Source organism: Oncorhynchus tshawytscha, linkage group LG08 (assembly GCF_018296145.1).
Source record: "Oncorhynchus tshawytscha isolate Ot180627B linkage group LG08, Otsh_v2.0, whole genome shotgun sequence".
In the NCBI taxonomy this organism is placed as follows: domain Eukaryota; kingdom Metazoa; phylum Chordata; class Actinopteri; order Salmoniformes; family Salmonidae; genus Oncorhynchus; species Oncorhynchus tshawytscha.
This window is the reverse complement of record NC_056436.1, coordinates 38,243,536-38,259,463: the sequence shown is the minus strand read 5'-3', so window position 1 is coordinate 38,259,463 and position 15,928 is coordinate 38,243,536. Positions and strand designations below refer to the sequence as shown.

General features: G+C 50.8%; 1 protein-coding gene across 1 annotated transcript in view; it reads right to left on the bottom strand.

Annotated features, from left to right (window-relative positions):
- The window catches only part of smyd3 (SET and MYND domain containing 3), a 205,245-nt gene that overhangs the window by 34,171 nt on the left and 155,146 nt on the right, over positions 1-15,928 (bottom strand). The window contains exons 9-10 of the mRNA XM_042325504.1: positions 14,798-14,885; positions 5,626-5,809 (exon numbers count right to left, since the gene is read on the bottom strand). Of these exons, the coding sequence (XP_042181438.1) occupies positions 5,626-5,809; positions 14,798-14,885 (272 nt within the window). The remainder of the gene's footprint in view (positions 1-5,625; positions 5,810-14,797; positions 14,886-15,928) is intronic.

Genomic DNA, 15,928 nt, shown 5'->3' with positions numbered 1-15,928 from the left:
AAGTCAATATATCATCAGAAAACTGAAATCATAGTCCATCTTTCGCCCCCAAAAATGTTCATTGCCATTTCTGGTTCCATCCGCTTCTTTCATCTGAGCTACACTGTGTGCTAAGTCTATTTTGTTTCAATGTATGTTTTCAGAACCAATCAATACTGTACCTCACAAGACTAGTTTAGATGCATGTGTCATTTCCAACATTTAAATGCTTATTGCATGTAGAAGTGTTTCAATACACAAACGTGGGCCTTAAAAAAAATCTGACCTCACTACTATGTATGATATGGGTAGAGACGCAGATTGTTTAGCTGTTTGGAGTTTGTGTAGGGTTGTCTAGACAAGATATACACTCCACAAGTTACTAAAAGATGTTAAGAATCTATTAAAAAGGGTACTTTGATAGGGCTCTGGTCAAAATAAGTACACTATATAGGGAATATGGTGCCATTTGGGATGCTGGGTAGGAATCAGTGACACGTCCAGGGGATGCCATGGTGACATTACCAGTGGGTGCCAGGGTTATTACTCCCAAGGTGTTGACATAGCAAAGATCCCAGGAGGATGTGGAGCTACCACAGAACAGATCAACATTCAGCTTAATCACATGAAATGTTTTGCCCATTTTGCCCAAGTCGATGAGCTTGAAAAACATGTTATTTAATAGCAGAGACAATTACCCAAAATAATAGGGAATGATTAGTATTTTCTGGTAGGAAGTCTGAATTGCAAGAACTTAGCAGACAAAGAAGAATCCTGGCCGGAGAGCATCGTGTTCTCCGGCTGAAGGAGGAATACGGAGAGCATCGTGTTCTCCGGCTGAAGGAGGAATACGGAGAGCATCGTGTTCTCCGGCTGAAGGAGGAATACGGAGAGCATCGTGTTCTCCGGCTGAAGGAGGAATACGGAGAGCATCGTGTTCTCCGGCTGAAGGAGGAATACGGAGAGCATCGTGTTCTCCTGCTGAAGGAGGAATATGGAGAGCATCGTGTTCTCCGGCTGAAGGAGGAATACGGAGAGCATCGTGTTCTCCGGCTGAAGGAGGAATACGGAGAGCATCGTGTTCTCCGGCTGAAGGAGGAATACGGAGAGCATCGTGTTCTCCGGCTGAAGGAGAAATACGGAGAGCATCGTGTTCTCCGGCTGAAGGAGGAATACGGAGAGCATCGTGTTCTCCGGCTGAAGGAGGTATATGGAGAGCATCGTGTTCTCCGGCTGAAGGAGGAATACGGAGAGCATCGTGTTCTCCGGCTGAAGGAGGAATACGGAGAGCATCGTGTTCTCCGGCTGAAGGAGGTATACGGAGAGCATCGTGTTCTCCGGCTGAAGGAGGAATACGGAGAGCATCGTGTTCTCCGGCTGAAGGAGGAATACGGAGAGCATCGTGTTCTCCGGCTGAAGGAGGAATACGGAGAGCATCGTGTTCTCCGGCTGAAGGAGGAATACGGAGAGCATCGTGTTCTCCGGCTGAAGGAGGAATACGGAGAGCATCGTGTTCTCCGGCTGAAGGAGGGATACGGAGAGCATCGTGTTCTCCGGCTGAAGGAGGTATATGGAGAGCATCGTGTTCTCCGGCTGAAGGAGGAATACGGAGAGCATCGTGTTCTCCGGCTGAAGGAGGAATACGGAGAGCATCGTGTTCTCCGGCTGAAGGAGGAATACGGAGAGCATCGTGTTCTCCGGCTGAAGGAGGTATATGGAGAGCATCGTGTTCTCCGGCTGAAGGAGGAATACGGAGAGCATCGTGTTCTCCGGCTGAAGGAGGTATATGGAGAGCATCGTGTTCTCCGGCTGAAGGAGGTATATGGAGAGCATCGTGTTCTCCGGCTGAAGGAGGAATACGGAGAGCAGATGAGGAAGGCAACAACTTTGACGGTGGATGGAGTTTGATTTGATCATGAAGAGGGAGGCGGAAATCACGATGCAAAAGGCCAAAGCCCGGCCAAAGACGAGGCCAGAAAGGCTGCAAAGGAGACGGAGAAGGCCAAGGCCAGAAAAGGACAACTGGAGGTTGAGGTGAAGGTGAGGAAAACTGCACAACGAATCCTCTAAATTAATGAATAAGCAAATTAATTAAAGCATGAATACGTGCATGAATGAATTCATGGATGAATGGACACTATTTTGGCGCCATGTCCCTTTTATAGTATTTATCACATAGGAGAAGAAAAACTATTAAGTACTAAACCTACACACCTAATTTCTTACAGTGGAACAGCATATACTTGATCAGCTTACAGAAGTCAACATAGGGGTCGACATACAAACTTTCTGTGTTACCATGCACTCTCTAAATATCCTGCAAATGCTATGTTTTCATTATCAAAAAGCCATTTAAATGTTTATCTCTAAAGGCTCTGCTTGGAGAAGGGGAAGAGATCGAAAGGGCCTAACGGAAGGGAAATAACAAGGCCGAAGATGAGGAGGGAAAGGACAGCTGAAGGTTAAGGTGAAGGTGAGGGAAACTGCACAACATACAGTATCCTCTATATTAATGAATGAATTACACTAAATCAAAAAGGCTTTTTGACAGTGAAAACACAAAAGTGACACGACACCAAAACCGTGTCCCGTTTGTCTCTACAGGCACTCTTTACACAAGGGGATGGGCCTGAAAGGGGTCTCTTTAAACTGTGGAAGAAGGTGAATAGTCATTTATACACCAAGTCTGTCAACTTTTCCCAAATCTTCTACATTTGAACCGTTTGATGACTATTTCATTGTTTATTTGTATTTTTTGTACACCATCGCCATCTATTTGTGCTGATTGGTCTTTCTATAAATAATGGGCTCAATGTGTGACATCGGGATCAAAATGTCTAAATGGTTTGAAACTTTAAAAGATTTTCATGTATAGTTCTACTTGTGTACTTAAGAGGGAGAAAAATTAATCCTTTATATGCAAATTGACCTATAACTCCAGCTATACAACAACATTGGTCTAGGACTACACAGCATTTAAGCAGGGTTCATATAGACACTAGCAGGTCATATTCATGGGCTTTCAGAGACTTTTTCAAGCACTTAATTGTAATATTCAAAGACCTCAATGTTATACTTAAGCAATAAGGCACGGGGGGGTGTGGTATATGGACAACATACCACAAACCCCTGAGGTGCATTACTGCTATTATAAACTGGTAACCAACGTAATTAGAGCAGTAAAAATACATGTTTTGTCATACCCGTGGTATACAATCTGATATACCACGGCTGTCAGTCAAATCAGCATTCAGGGCTTGAACCACCCAGTTTATAAAAGGTTATAATTTATGTATTAGGCTCTATAATTGTACATATAGGGCCTAATACAGAACCCCCCCCTACCCCCAAAAAGCATGCAAAAAGTGTCAAAGTAAAAGTAGGCCATGAGCATTTTAAGAATAATGCAGTTTAAGGCCTTGATATTATTTTTTAAAATTATATTCTAAAATAAGTGAAAATATTGTGGACATTGCCTAACTAAATAGATTGGATACATTGTTCTGTAGCCTATGTGGCTGACGTAGGCACACGTAATAAAGCCATGAATAGTTGTAGCATTCATCTCACCATCGCTGTTTGTATAATAAGAAAGTGACCAAAAACCAGGTTCCTTTTTTAATGGAAGGAATTTGTATGGAAAGCCAAGGGGAAGTCAACATTAGATGTTGTCATCGTAATAACCGCACATGGTTTTAACACAACATAGTAGCTAGCGCAACACCCTTCAATAGAAGTGGTGGGAAACAAACAAGAGGCCTCTGATCAAAAATGTCATCACTGGGAATTTTAAGGGAGCAGGTCGAACTTATAAATTGGCTATAATAATAACAAGGACTTTTTAAGCACCACATTGAGGAAATGTCTGATTTTCAAGGTCGGCCTATTCCAGTACTTGAATTTCTGAGCTCCAAATTCAAAGTTAATGTAGGCTACTTCAAAGCCCTTTGCAGTTGTAACATGGGATACAAAATGTATTTGTCAGCATATGAAAACAAGGAACTCCTTAATGTAAAACTTTCTCTGCTAAATCTAACGAGGCTCTGCTGTAAATCAAGCAGACAACAACAGACGATCAACACCAATTCGCAAGGGATATTAGATCCAACGTGGATCCAGGTACAACGGTCTTCACTGGTAACAAATGAGACACAAAATATTCTGGACATTCCTCGCAAACACATTTGTCCCCCAGCACTTTGGCTGTTGTTGCATTGCATGCGCCATCACAACAGCTGTTCGTCACTTGGCTGACATTCAGAAAATTCCTTCCTGGATCAGATGAGGATGATGATGATGTATCCCGGTGTAGTTAAACAGCTGTATTATGCATAAATATTGAAGAGCCACTTTAATGACAGTATCGATTTAGGTTTGAAGTATCAAGGTAAGGTGACTCTTTCGGGTTAGAAGCATTTGATTTTTCAATCGCATTTATTATTTGGGATTTGTGTGACCATGAAAACTGTTTTCAACCCATAACATTAGGAGACACTAAATGTTACACAGTTACACTGCAGTTCTAAGATGTCTATACAAAAAACTGTCCGACAGCTAGATCCAGAATTCTTACAGGGTTGAAGATCAAAGTCTAATTTAACTGATTGATGCTTAATATATGATATAACGAACGCAGCCATAAATGCAAGGACGGAAAAGTGATGTTTTATGTCACACAATTTTGGACAAATCAGTCAAGACACCAACCACGATAAAGGGTTTTAAACATAGGTTTTAAATCAACTCGAGAATTGTATTGACTATAGCTATGTTCCCGCCTTATATCTTAAGAATGTAATGACATTCAAAAAGATATATTATCATCAATGACTTATCAACAGCTGTAACAAGTTGGCCAGTGTAGGAGATCCTCACGGGTACCCTAGTTTATAGAAAGACCCTTAATACTGTGTGTCATATGATCTGATCATTATGATCAGGCTAAGTCACAGGTTGAGCAATGAAACGCCCATGGTCCTCAGAATCCCCCCCGATGTGGTATGTTAGAGATTAGGTCATAAGATGCCTAGCTGCCAAAAGGCCCTGCGTCTTTTGTGACTCCCACCAACACAGAAACAAACCAGCCCTGCGTATTGTTCCAAACTTGCCACACCAGTTGCCAAATAACAAAAGCACTGTCTGGCTTTTTATTTTTTTACACATTTACCCGAGAGCATCCGTACAGTAAGTATGCTAACAAATGACACAAAGAAAGATAAATAAAAGCGTGTTATCTCTGAGCAATCCGAAAACAGGCTCTGATGAAGGCAAGGCATCTGAAGCCGAAACGCGAGCCTGTCTGTTTGGTCCCGTGAAAACACAAAAATCAATGCAGACACAGAGCGCTCCCTTTTGGGATAGTCACATGTGGAAGTGTCCTGGGCTAAGGACAGCTTTTTTTGGATTATCAAGTGCGTCAGTCGATTGATTGATTCCCCTTTTTCTTCAAGCTGGGCTGAAGTGCGTTTAGGCTTTCATTGTATGAATTCCTCTGTGTGTTTAATGTCTGGTAGAGACTGAAACAGTGTAACCATTCAATAGGGAGCAGTGTATCATGGGTCACTCGATGACATTGGCTACAACACACAGACTTACCACCTTTATTCACTTTACACAACATGTCATTTCTGACATTCACACACCCACCTGTAAGGCTCCAGGGTGATGGTGCCATAGGCCAGTGCTCTGTCCCATTGGGCCAGGTTGATGCAGGCGTCCAGGGCTAAGTCAGTCACCCTGAGACGGTACACATTACCATCAGGGACTGCGGGGACAGGGCCACCCATTGGAGCCAGCAGAGAACTACACTCTTGTAAGAGCTCTTCCCAGTCTGGAAACGGAGTTAAGGGTACACCAGGAGGAGAGGGAGGAGAGGGAGAAGGAGAGAGAGGGAGGAAAGGGAGAAAGAGAGCGGGAGGAAAGGGAGAAAGAGAGAGCGGGAGGAGAGGGAGAAAAAGAGAGGACAGGAGGAGGAGAGGGAGAAAGAGAGAGTGGGGAGAGGGAAAGAGAGAGGGAGGAGAGGAGAAAGAGAGAGTGGGAGTGGAGGGAGACAGAGAGGGAGGAGAGAGAGAAAGAAAGAGAGGAGGAGAGGGAGAAAGAGAGAGTGGGAGGAGAGGGAGAAGGAGAGAGGATGGGAGGAGAGGGAGAAGAGAGAGCGGGAGGAGAAAGAAAGAGTGGGAGGAGAGGGAGAAAGAGAGAGCGGGAGGAGAGGGAGAAAGAGAGAGCGGGAGGAGAGGGAGAAAGAGAGAGCGGGAGGAGAGGGAGAAAGAGAGAGCGGGAGGAGAGGGAGAAAGAGAGAGCGGGAGGAGAGGGAGAAAGAGAGAGCGGGAGGAGAGGGAGAAAGAGATGGGAGGAGAGGGAGAAAGAGAGAGCGGGAGGAGAGGGAGAAAGAGAGAGCGGGAGAGAGGGAGAAAGAGAGAGCGGGAGGAGAGGGAGAAAGAGAGAGCGGGAGGAGAGGGAGAAAGAGAGAGCGGGAGGAGAGGGAGAAAGAGAGAGCGGGAGGAGAGGGAGAAAGAGAGAGCGGGAGGAGAGGGAGAAAGAGAGAGCGGGAGGAGAGAAAGAGAGAGCGGGAGGAGAGGGAGAAAGAGAGAGCGGGAGAGAGGGAGAAAGAGAGAGCGGGAGAGGGAGGGAGGAGAGGGAGAAAGAGAGAGCGGGAGAGAGGGAGAAAGAGAGAGCGGGAGGAGAGGGAGAAAGAGAGAGCGGGAGAGAGAGGGAGAAAAGAGAGAGGAGGAGAGGGAGAAAGAGAGAGCGGGAGGAGAGGGAGAAAGAGAGAGCGGGAGGAGAGGGAGAAAGAGAGATGGGAGGAGAGGGAGAAAGAGAGAGCGGGAGAGAGGGAGAAAGAGAGAGCATGAGGAGAGGGAGAAAGAGAGAGCGGGAGAGAGGGAGAAAGAGAGAAAGAGGGAGAAAGAGAGAGCGGGAGGAGAGGGAGAAAGAGAGAGCGGGAGAGAGGGAGAAAGAGAGAGCGGAGGAGAGGGAGAAAGAGGAGAAGAGAAAGAGAGAGCGGGAGGAGAGGGAGAAAGAGAGAGCGGGAGGAGAGGGAGAAAGAGAGAGCGGGAGGAGAGGGAGAAAGAGAGAGCGGGAGGAGAGGGAGAAAGAGAGAGCGGGAGAGAGAGAGGGAGAAGAAAGAGAGCGGGAGGAGAGGGAGAAAGAGAGATCGGGAGGAGAGGGAGAAAGAGAGAGCGGAGGAGGGAGAAGAGAGAAAGAGGGAGAAAGAGAGAGCGGGAGGAGAGGGAGAAAGAGAGAGCGGGAGGAGAGGGAGAAAGAGAGAGCGGGAGGAGGGAGAAAAAGAGCGGGAGGAGAGGGAGAAAGAGAGAGCGGGAGGAGAGGGAGAAAGAGAGAGCGGGAGGAGAGGGAGAAAGAGAGAGCGGGGAGAGAGAGAAAGAGAGAAGAGGGAGAAAGAGAGAGCGGGAGGAGAGGGAGAAAGAGAGAGCGGGAGGAGAGGGAGAAAGAGAGAGCGGGAGGAGAGGGAGAAAGAGAGAGCGGGAGGAGAGGGAGAAAGAGAGAGCGGGAGGAGAGGGAGAAAGAGAGAGCGGGAGGAGAGGGAGAAAGAGAGAGCGGGAGAGGGAGAAAGAGAGAGCGGGAGGAGAGGGAGAAAGAGAGAGAGCGAGGAGAGGAGAGGGGGGAAAGAGAGAGGGAGGAGAGGGAGAAAGAGAGAGCGGGAGGAGAGGGAGAAAGAGAGAGCGGAGGAGAGAGAGAAGAGAGAGCGGGAGGAGAGAGAAAGAGAGCGGGAGGAGAGAGAGAAAGAGAGGAGAGGAAATTTAGAGGGAGGAGAGGAGAGAAAGAGAGCGGGAGGAGAGGGAGAGAGAGCATGAGGAGAGGGAGAAAGAGAGAGAGAGAAAGAGAGAGCGGGAGGAGGAGAAAGAGAGAAGAGAGGGAGAAAGAGAGAGCGGGGAGGAGAGGGAGAAAGAGAGAGCGGGAGGAGAGAGAGAAAGAGAGCGGGAGGAGAGGGAGAAAGAGAGAGCGGAGGAGAGGGAGAAAGAGAGAGCAAGGAGGGAGGAGAGAGAGAGAGAGAAAGAGAGAGCGGGAGGAGGGAGAAAGAGAGAGCGGGAGAGAGGGAGAAAGAGAGAGAGAGGGAGAGAGAGAGAGAGCGGGGAGGAGAGAGAAAAGAGAGAGGGAGAGAGGGAGAAAGAGAGAGCGGGAGAGAGGAGAAAGAGAGAGCGGGAGGAGAGGGAGAAAAGAGAGAGGGAGAAAGAGAGAGGGAGGAGAGGGAGAAAGAGAGAGCGGGAGGAGAGAGAAAGAGAGAAGAAAGAGAGCGGGAGGAGAGGGAGAAAGAGAGAGCGGGAGGAGGAGAGGGAGAAAGAGAGAGGAGGAGGGAGAAAGAGAGAGAGAGGAGAGGGAGAAAGAGAGAGCGGGGGAGAGAAAGAGGGAGAAAAGAGCGGGAGAGGGAGAAAGAGAGAGCGGGAGGGAGGGAGAAAGAGAGAGGGAGGAGAGGGAGAAAGAGAGAGCGGGAGGAGAGCGGGAAAGAAAGAGAGAGCGGGAGAGAGGGAGAAAGAGAGAGCGGGAGGAGAGGGAGAAAGAGAGAGCGGGAGGAGAGGGAGAAAGAGAGAGCGGGAGGAGAGGGAGAAAGAGAGAGCGGGAGGAGAGGGAGAAAGAGAGAGCAGAGGAGAGGGAGAAAGAGAGAGCGGAGGAGAGGGAGAAAGAGAGAGCATGGGGAGAGGGAGAAAGAGAGAGCGGGAGAGAGGGAGAAAGAGAGAGCGGGAGGAGAGGGAGAAAGAGAAGCGGGAGAGAGAGCGGGAGAGAGGGAGAAAGAGAGAGCGGGAGGAGAGGGAGAAAGAGAGAGCGGGAGGAGAGGGAGAAAGAGAGAAAGAAAGAGAGAGCGGGAGGAGAGGGAGAAGAAAGAGCGGGAGAGGAGAGAGCGGGAGGAGAGAGAGAAAGAGAGAGCGGAGGAGGAGATGGAGAAAAGAGAGAGAGGGAGAAAGAGAGGGAGGAGAGGGAGAAAAAGAGAGAGCGGGAGGAGAGGAGAAAGAGAGAGCGGGAGGAGAGGGAGAAAGAGAGAGCGGGAGGAGAGGGAGAAAGAGAGGGAGGAGAGGGAGAAAGAGAGAGCGGAGGAGAGAGGAAAGGAGAGGGAGAAAGAGAGAGCGGGGAGGAGAGGGAGAAAGAGAGAGCGGGAGGAGAGGGAGAAAGAGAGAGGGAGAGAGGGAGAAAGAGAGAGCGGGAGGAGAGGGAGAAAGAGAGAGCGGGAGGAGAGAGAAAGAGAGAGCGGGAGGAGAGGGAGAAAGAGAGAGCGGGAGGAGAGGGAGAAAGAGAGAGCGGGAGAGAGGGAGAAAGAGAGGGAGGAGGAGAGGGAGAAAGAGAGAGCGGGAGGAGAGGGAGAAAGAGAGAGCATGGGAGGAGAGGGAGAAAGAGAGAGCGGGAGGAGAGAGAAAGAGAGAGCGGGAGGAGAGGGAGAAAGAGAGAGCGGGAGGAGAGGGAGAAAGAGAGAGCGGGAGGAGAGGGAGAAAGAGAGAGCGGGAGAGGAGAAAGAGAGAGCGGGAGGAGAGGGAGAAAGAGAGAGCGGGAGGAGAGGGAGAAAGAGAGAGCGGGAGGAGAGGGAGAGAAAGAGAGCGGAGGAGAGGGAGAAAGAGAGAGAGAGGAGAAAGAGAGAGCGGAGGAGAGGGAGAAAGAGAGAGCGGGAGAGGGGAGAAAGGAAGAGAGAGAGGGAGGAGAGGGAGAAGAGAGAGAGAAAGGAGAGGAGAGGAGAGAGAGAAGGGAGAGAGGGAGAAAGAGAGAGCGGGGGAGAAGAGAAAGAGAGAGCGGGAGGAGAGAGAAAGAGAGAGCGGAGGAGAGAGAGAAAGAGAGAGCGGGGTAGAGGGAGAAAGAGAGAGCGGGAGAGGGAGAAAGAGAGAGCGGGAGGAGGAGAAAGAGAGAGCGGGAGGAGAGGGAGAAAGAGAGCGGGGAGAGGGAGAAAGAGAGAGCGAGGGAGAGGAGAAAGAGAGAGCGGGAGGAGAGGGAGAAAGAGAGAGCGGGAGGAGAGGGAGAAAGAGAGAGCGGGAGGAGAGGGAGAAAGAGAGAGCGGGAGGAGAGGGAGAAAGAGAGAGCGGGAGAGGGAGAAAGAGAGAGCGGGAGGAGAGGGAGAAAGAGAGAGGGAGGAGAGGGAGAAAGAGAGAGCAGGAGGAGAGGGAGAAAGAGAGGGAGGAGAGGGAGAAAGAGAGAGCGGGGAGGAGAGGGAGAAAGAGAGAGCGGGAGGAGAGGGAGAAAGAGAGAGGGAGGAGAGGGAGAAAGAGAGAGCGGGAGGAGAGGGAGAAAGAGAGAGCGGGAGGAGAGGGAGAAAGAGAGAGAGGAGGAGAGGGAGAAAGAGAGAGCGGGAGGAGAGGGAGAAAGAGAGAGCGGGAGGGAGGGAGAAAGAGAGAGCGGGGAGAGAGGGAGAAAGAGAGAGCGGGAGGAGGAGAAAAGAGAAAGAGAGAAAGAGAGAGGGAGGAGAGGGAGAAAGAGAGAGCGGGAGGAGAGGGAGAAAGAGAGAGCGGGAGGAGAGGGAGAAAGAGAGAGCGGGAGGAGAGGGAGAAAGAGAGAGGAGGAGAGGGAGAAAGAGAGAGCATGGGAGGAGAGGGAGAAAGAGAGAGGAGAAAGAGAGAGCGGGGAGAGAGAGAAAGAGAGAGGAGAGAGGGAGAAAGAGAGAGCGGGAGGAGAGGGAGAAAGAGAGAGCGGGAGAGGGAGAAAGAGAGAGCGGGGAGAGGGAGAAAGAGAGAGCGGGAGGAGAGAGGGAGAAAGAGAGAGCGGGAGAGAGGGAGAAAGAGAGAGCGGGAGGAGAGGGAGAAAGAGAGAGCGGGAGGAGAGGGAGAAAGAGAGAGCGGGAGGAGAGGGAGAAAGAGAGAGCGGGAGGAGAGGGAGAAAGAGAGAGGGAGGAGAGGGAGAAAAGAGAGAGAGAGGGAGGAGAGGGAGAAAGAGAGAGCGGGAGGAGAGGGAGAAAGAGAGAGCGGGAGGAGAGAGAAAGAGAGAGCGGGAGAGAAGAAAGAGAGAGCGGGAGGAGGAGAAAGAGAGAGCGGGAGGAGAGGGAGAAAGAGAGAGAGGGAGGAGAGGGAGAAAGAGAGAGCGGGAGGAGAGGGAGAAAGAGAGCGGGAGGAGAGGGAGAAAGAGAGAGCGGGAGGAGAGGGAGAAAGAGAGTGGGAGAGGAGAAAGAGAGAGAGGAAGAGGGAGAAAGAGAGAGCGGGAGGAGGAGAGGGAGAAGAGAGAGGAGGGAGGAGAGGGAGAAAGAGAGAGCGGGGGAGAGAGGGAGAAAGAGAGAGCGGGAGGAGAGGGAGAGGAGAAAGAGAGAGGGAGGAGAGGGAGAAAGAGAGAGCGGGAGGAGAGGGAGAAAGAGAGAGCATGAGGAGAGGGAGAAAGAGAGAGGGGAGAGAAAGAGAGAGGAGAGGGAGAAAGGAGAGGTAGAGAGAGAAAGAGAGAGCGGGAGGAGAGGGAGAAAGAGAGAGGGAGGAGAAGGGAGAAGAGAGAGAAAGAGAGGAGGAGAAGAAAGAGAGAGCGGGAGGAGAGGGAGAAAGAGAGAGCGGGAGGAGAGGGAGAAAGAGAGAGAGCGGGAGGAGAGGGAGAAAGAGAGAGCGGGAGGAGAGGGAGAAAGAGAGAGAAAGAGAGGAGGAGAGGGAGAAAGAGAGAGCGGGAGGAGAGGGAGAAAGAGAGAGGGAGGAGAGGGAGAAAGAGAGCGGGAGGAGAGGGAGAAAGAGAGAGCGGGAGGAGGGGGAGAAAGAGAGAGCGGGAGGAGAGGGAGAAAGAGAGAGCGGGAGGAGAGGGAGAAAAGAGAGCGGGAGGAGAGGGAGAAAGAGAGAGCGGGAGGAGAGGGAGAAAGAGAGAGCGGGAGGAGAGAGAAAGAGCGGGAGGAGAGGGAGAAAGAGAGAGCAGGAGAGGGAGAAAAGAGAGGGATGGGAGGAGAGGGAGAAAGAGAGAGCGGGAGGAGAGGGAGAAAGAGAGAGCGGGAGGAGAGGGAGAAAGAGAGAGCGGGAGGAGAGGGAGAAAGAGAGAGCGGAGGAGAGGGAGAAAGAGAGAGCGGAGGAGGGAGGAGAGGGAGAAAGAGAGAGCGGGAGGAGAGGGAGAAAGAGAGAGCGGGAGGAGAGGGAGAAAGAGAGAGCGGGAGGAGAGGGAGAAAAGAGAGCGGGAGGAGAGGGAGAAAGAGAGAGGGAGGAGAGGGAGAAAGAGAGCATGAGGAGAGGGAGAAAGAGAGGGGGGAGGAGAGGGAGAAAGAAAGAGAGAGGGGAGAGAGAGGGAGAAAGAGAAAGAGCGGGAGGGAGGGAGAAAGGAGAGAGAAAAAGAGAGCGGGAGGAGAGGGAGAAAGAGAGAGCGGGGGAGAGGGAGAAAGAGGGAGAAGAGAGAGAGCGGGGAGAGAGAAAGGAGCAGGTAGAGAGGGAGAAAGGAAGGAGAGGGAGAAAGAGAGAGCGGGAGGAGGGAAAGAGAGAGGGAGAGAGAGTAGGAGAAAGAGCGGGAGAGAGGGAGAAAGAGAGAGCGGGAGGTTTCAAAAGAGGGAGAAAGAGAGAGCGGGAGGAGAGGGAGAAAGAGAGAGCGGGAGGAGAGGGAGAAAGAGAGAGCGGGAGAGAGGGAGAAAGGGAGGAGAGAGGGAGAAAGAGAGAGCGGGGGAGGAGAGGGAGAAAGAGAGAGCGGGAGGAGAGGGAGAGAGAGCGGGAGGAGAGGGAGAAAGAGAGAGCAGGAGAGGGAGAAAGAGAGAGGAGGAGAGGGAGAAAGAGAGAGGAGGAGAAAGAGAGAGCGGGAGGAGAGGGAGAAAGAGAGAGCGGGAGGAGAGGAGAAAGAGAGAGCGGGAGGAGAGGAGAAAGAGGAAGAGAGGGAGAGAGAGGAGAGGGAGAGAAGAGAGGAGCGGGAGGAGAGGGAGAAAGAGAGAGCGGGAGGAGGGGAGGGAGAGGGAGAAAGAGAGAGCGGGAGGAGAAAGAGAGGAGGAGAAAGAGAGAGAGCGGGAGGATTTGAGGGAGAAGCGGGAGGAGAGGGAGAAAAAGAGCGGAGGAGAGGGAGAAAGAGAGAGCGGAGGAGAGGAGAAAGAGAGAAAGAGAGAGCGGGAGGAGAGGGAGAAAGAGAGAGCGGGAGGAGAGGGAGAAAGAGAGAGCGGGAGGATTAGGGAGAAAAGAGAGCGGGAGGAGAGGGAGAAAGAGAGAGCGGGGAGGAGAGGGAGAAAGAGAGAGCGGGAGGAGAGGGAGAAAGAGAGAGCGGGAGGAGAGGGAGAAAGAGAGAGAGAGGGAGAAAGAGAAGCGGAGGAGAGGGAGAAAGAGAGAGCGGGAGGAGAGGAGAAAGGAGAGCGGGAGAGAGGGAGAAAGAGAGAGCGGGGAGGAGAGGGAGAAAGAGAGAGCGGGAGGAGAGGGAGAAAGAAGAGTGGGAGGAGAGGGAGAAAGAGAGAGCGGGAGAGAGGGAGAAAGAGAGAGCGGGAGGAGAGAGAGAAAGAGAGAGAGAGAGGAGAAAGAGAGGAGAGGAAGAAAGAGAGAGGGGAGAGAGGGAGAAAGAGAGAGCGGGAGGAGAGGGAGAAAGAGAGCAGGAGAGGGAGAAAGAGAGAGCAGGGAGGAGAGGGAGAAAGAGAGAGCGGGAGGAGAGGGAGAAAGAGAGAGCGGAGAAAGAGAGGAGGAGAGAGAAAGAGAGAGCGGGAAGAGAGGGAGAGAGAAAGAGAGAGGGGGAGGAGAGAGGAGAAGAGAGAGCGGGGAGGGAGAAAGAGAGAGGGAGAAAGAGAGAGGGGAGAGAGAGAGAAAGAGAGAGCGGGGAGAGAGAGAAAGAGAGAGCGGGAGAGAGGGAGAGAAAGAGAGAGCGGGGAGAGAGAAAGAGAGAGCGGGAGGAGAGGGAGAAAGAGAGAGCGGGAGAGAGAGAAAGAGAGCGGGAGGAGAAAGAGAGAGGGAAAGAGAGAGGGAGAAAGGGAGGAGAAGGGGGGAGAGGGAGAAAGAGAGAGCAGGAGGAGGGAAAGAGAGATGGGAGAGAGAGAGAAGCGGGAGGAGAGGGGAGAGGGAGAAAGAGAGAGAGGGGAGAGAGGGAGAAAAGCGGAGGAGAGAGCGGGAGGAGAGGAGAAAGAGAGAGCGGAGGAGAGGGAGAAAGAGAGAGCGGGAGGAGAGAGAGAAAGAGAGAGCGGGAGAGAGGGAGAAAGAGAGAGCGGGAGGAGAGGGAGAAAGAGAGAGCGGGAGGAGAGGGAGAAAGAGAGAGCGGGAGGAGAGGGAGAAAGAGAGAGCGGGAGGAGAGGGAGAAAGAGAGAGCGGGAGGAGAGGGAGAAAGAGAGAGAGGGAGGAGAGGGAGAAAGAGAGAGCGGGAGGAGAGGGAGAAAGAGAGAGAGGGAGGAGAGGGAGAAAGAGAGAGCGGGAGGAGAGGAGAGAAAGAGAGAGAGAAAGAGAGGAGGAGAGGGAGAAAGAGAGAGCGGGAGGAGAGGGAGAAAGAGAGAGAGGAGAGGGAGAGGGAGAGGGAGAAAGAGAGAGCGGGAGGAGAGGGAGAAAAGAGAGGCGGGAGGAGAGGGAGAAAGAAGAGAGGAGAGGGAGAAAGAGAGGAGGAGAAAGAAAGAGAGAGAGGGAGGAGAGGGAGAAAGAGAGAGAGAGGGAGAAAGAGAGGGGGAGAAAGAGAGAGCGGGAGGAGAGGGAGAAAGAGAGTGCCGGAGGAGAGGAAGAAAGAGAGAGAGGGAGGAAAGGGAGAAAGAGAGTGCGGGGGGAGAAAGAGAGAGCGGGAGGAGAGGGAGAAAGAGAGAGCAGGAGGAGAGGGAGAAAGAGAGAAAGAGCACTAGAGTGACAGAGATAAGACTGGACTAATATAGAGAGCATAAAATGGACAGATGAGATGTGGTGTGTGTGTGTACGCGTCTGTGTGTGTGTGCGAGCGCATATTTGTTTAATCATACATTTTAACATTGTGATATATTGGTCATGGGTGATTCTTGTGTAAAGGATACCACCATGTGTCTGTAGGTTCTCCAACCTGGGGATGGCTTCTCTCAGGGGGGTCCAGGCCTCCTCCTCCCCACACAGCATCATAGGGTCCTGGCCATGGAGAGAGGAAGAGAGAGGGTCAGGGACCATATAGTTACAGTACATGCTATTAGCATCATGAGACAGTAAGTGTTTGTATTTGTATTTATTAGGGATCCCCAGGGCAGCAGCTAGTCTTCCTGGGGTCCAAACACATTAAAACACTTACATTACATATAAAACAAAAGATAAAACAGTACATTATAAAACATTATTACACCACTACATCTCCACAATACAAAACGTATAATACAACCATACTACAATATTACAATGTATGCGTGTGTCTGTACTTTTGTGTCTCTTCACAGTCCCTGCTGTTCCATAAGGTGTATTTCTACCTGTTTTTTCAATCTGATTCTACTGCTGCATCAGTTACCTGATGTGGAATATAGTTCCATGTAGTCATGGCTCTATGTAGTACTGTGCGCCTCCTATTCTGGACTTGGGGATTGTGAAGAGACCGCTGGTGGCATTTCTTGTGGGGTATGCATGGGTGTACAATGCTGTGGGTTATTAGTTTACACAGACAGCTCGTTACATTCAGCTTGTCAATACTTACAAAAATAAGCAGTGATGACAATCTCTCTTCCACTTTGAGCCATGAGAGATTGAAACGCATATCATTAATGTTAGCTCTCTGTGTACTTTTAAGGGCCCTGTTCTGAACCAACTGCAATTTTCCCAAGTCCCTCTTTGTGGCACCTGACCAAACTACTGAACAGTAGTCAAGGTGCGACAAAACTAGGCCAGTAGGACCTGCCTTGTTGGTAGTGTTGTTTAGATGGCAGAGCAGTTCTCCCCATCAACATGTTTTGACCATGACAGTTTACAATCCATGGTAACTGGTAGTTGGTGGTTTAGTCACCTCAACTTGCTCAATGTCCACATTATTCATTACGAGATGTAGTTGAGGTTTAGGGTTTAGTGAATGATTTGTCCCAAATACAATGCTTTTAGTTTTAGAAATATTTAGGACTAACTTATTCCTTGCCACCATACCGAAACTACCTGCAGCTCTTTGTTAAGTGTTGTAGTCATGTCAGTTGCTGTAG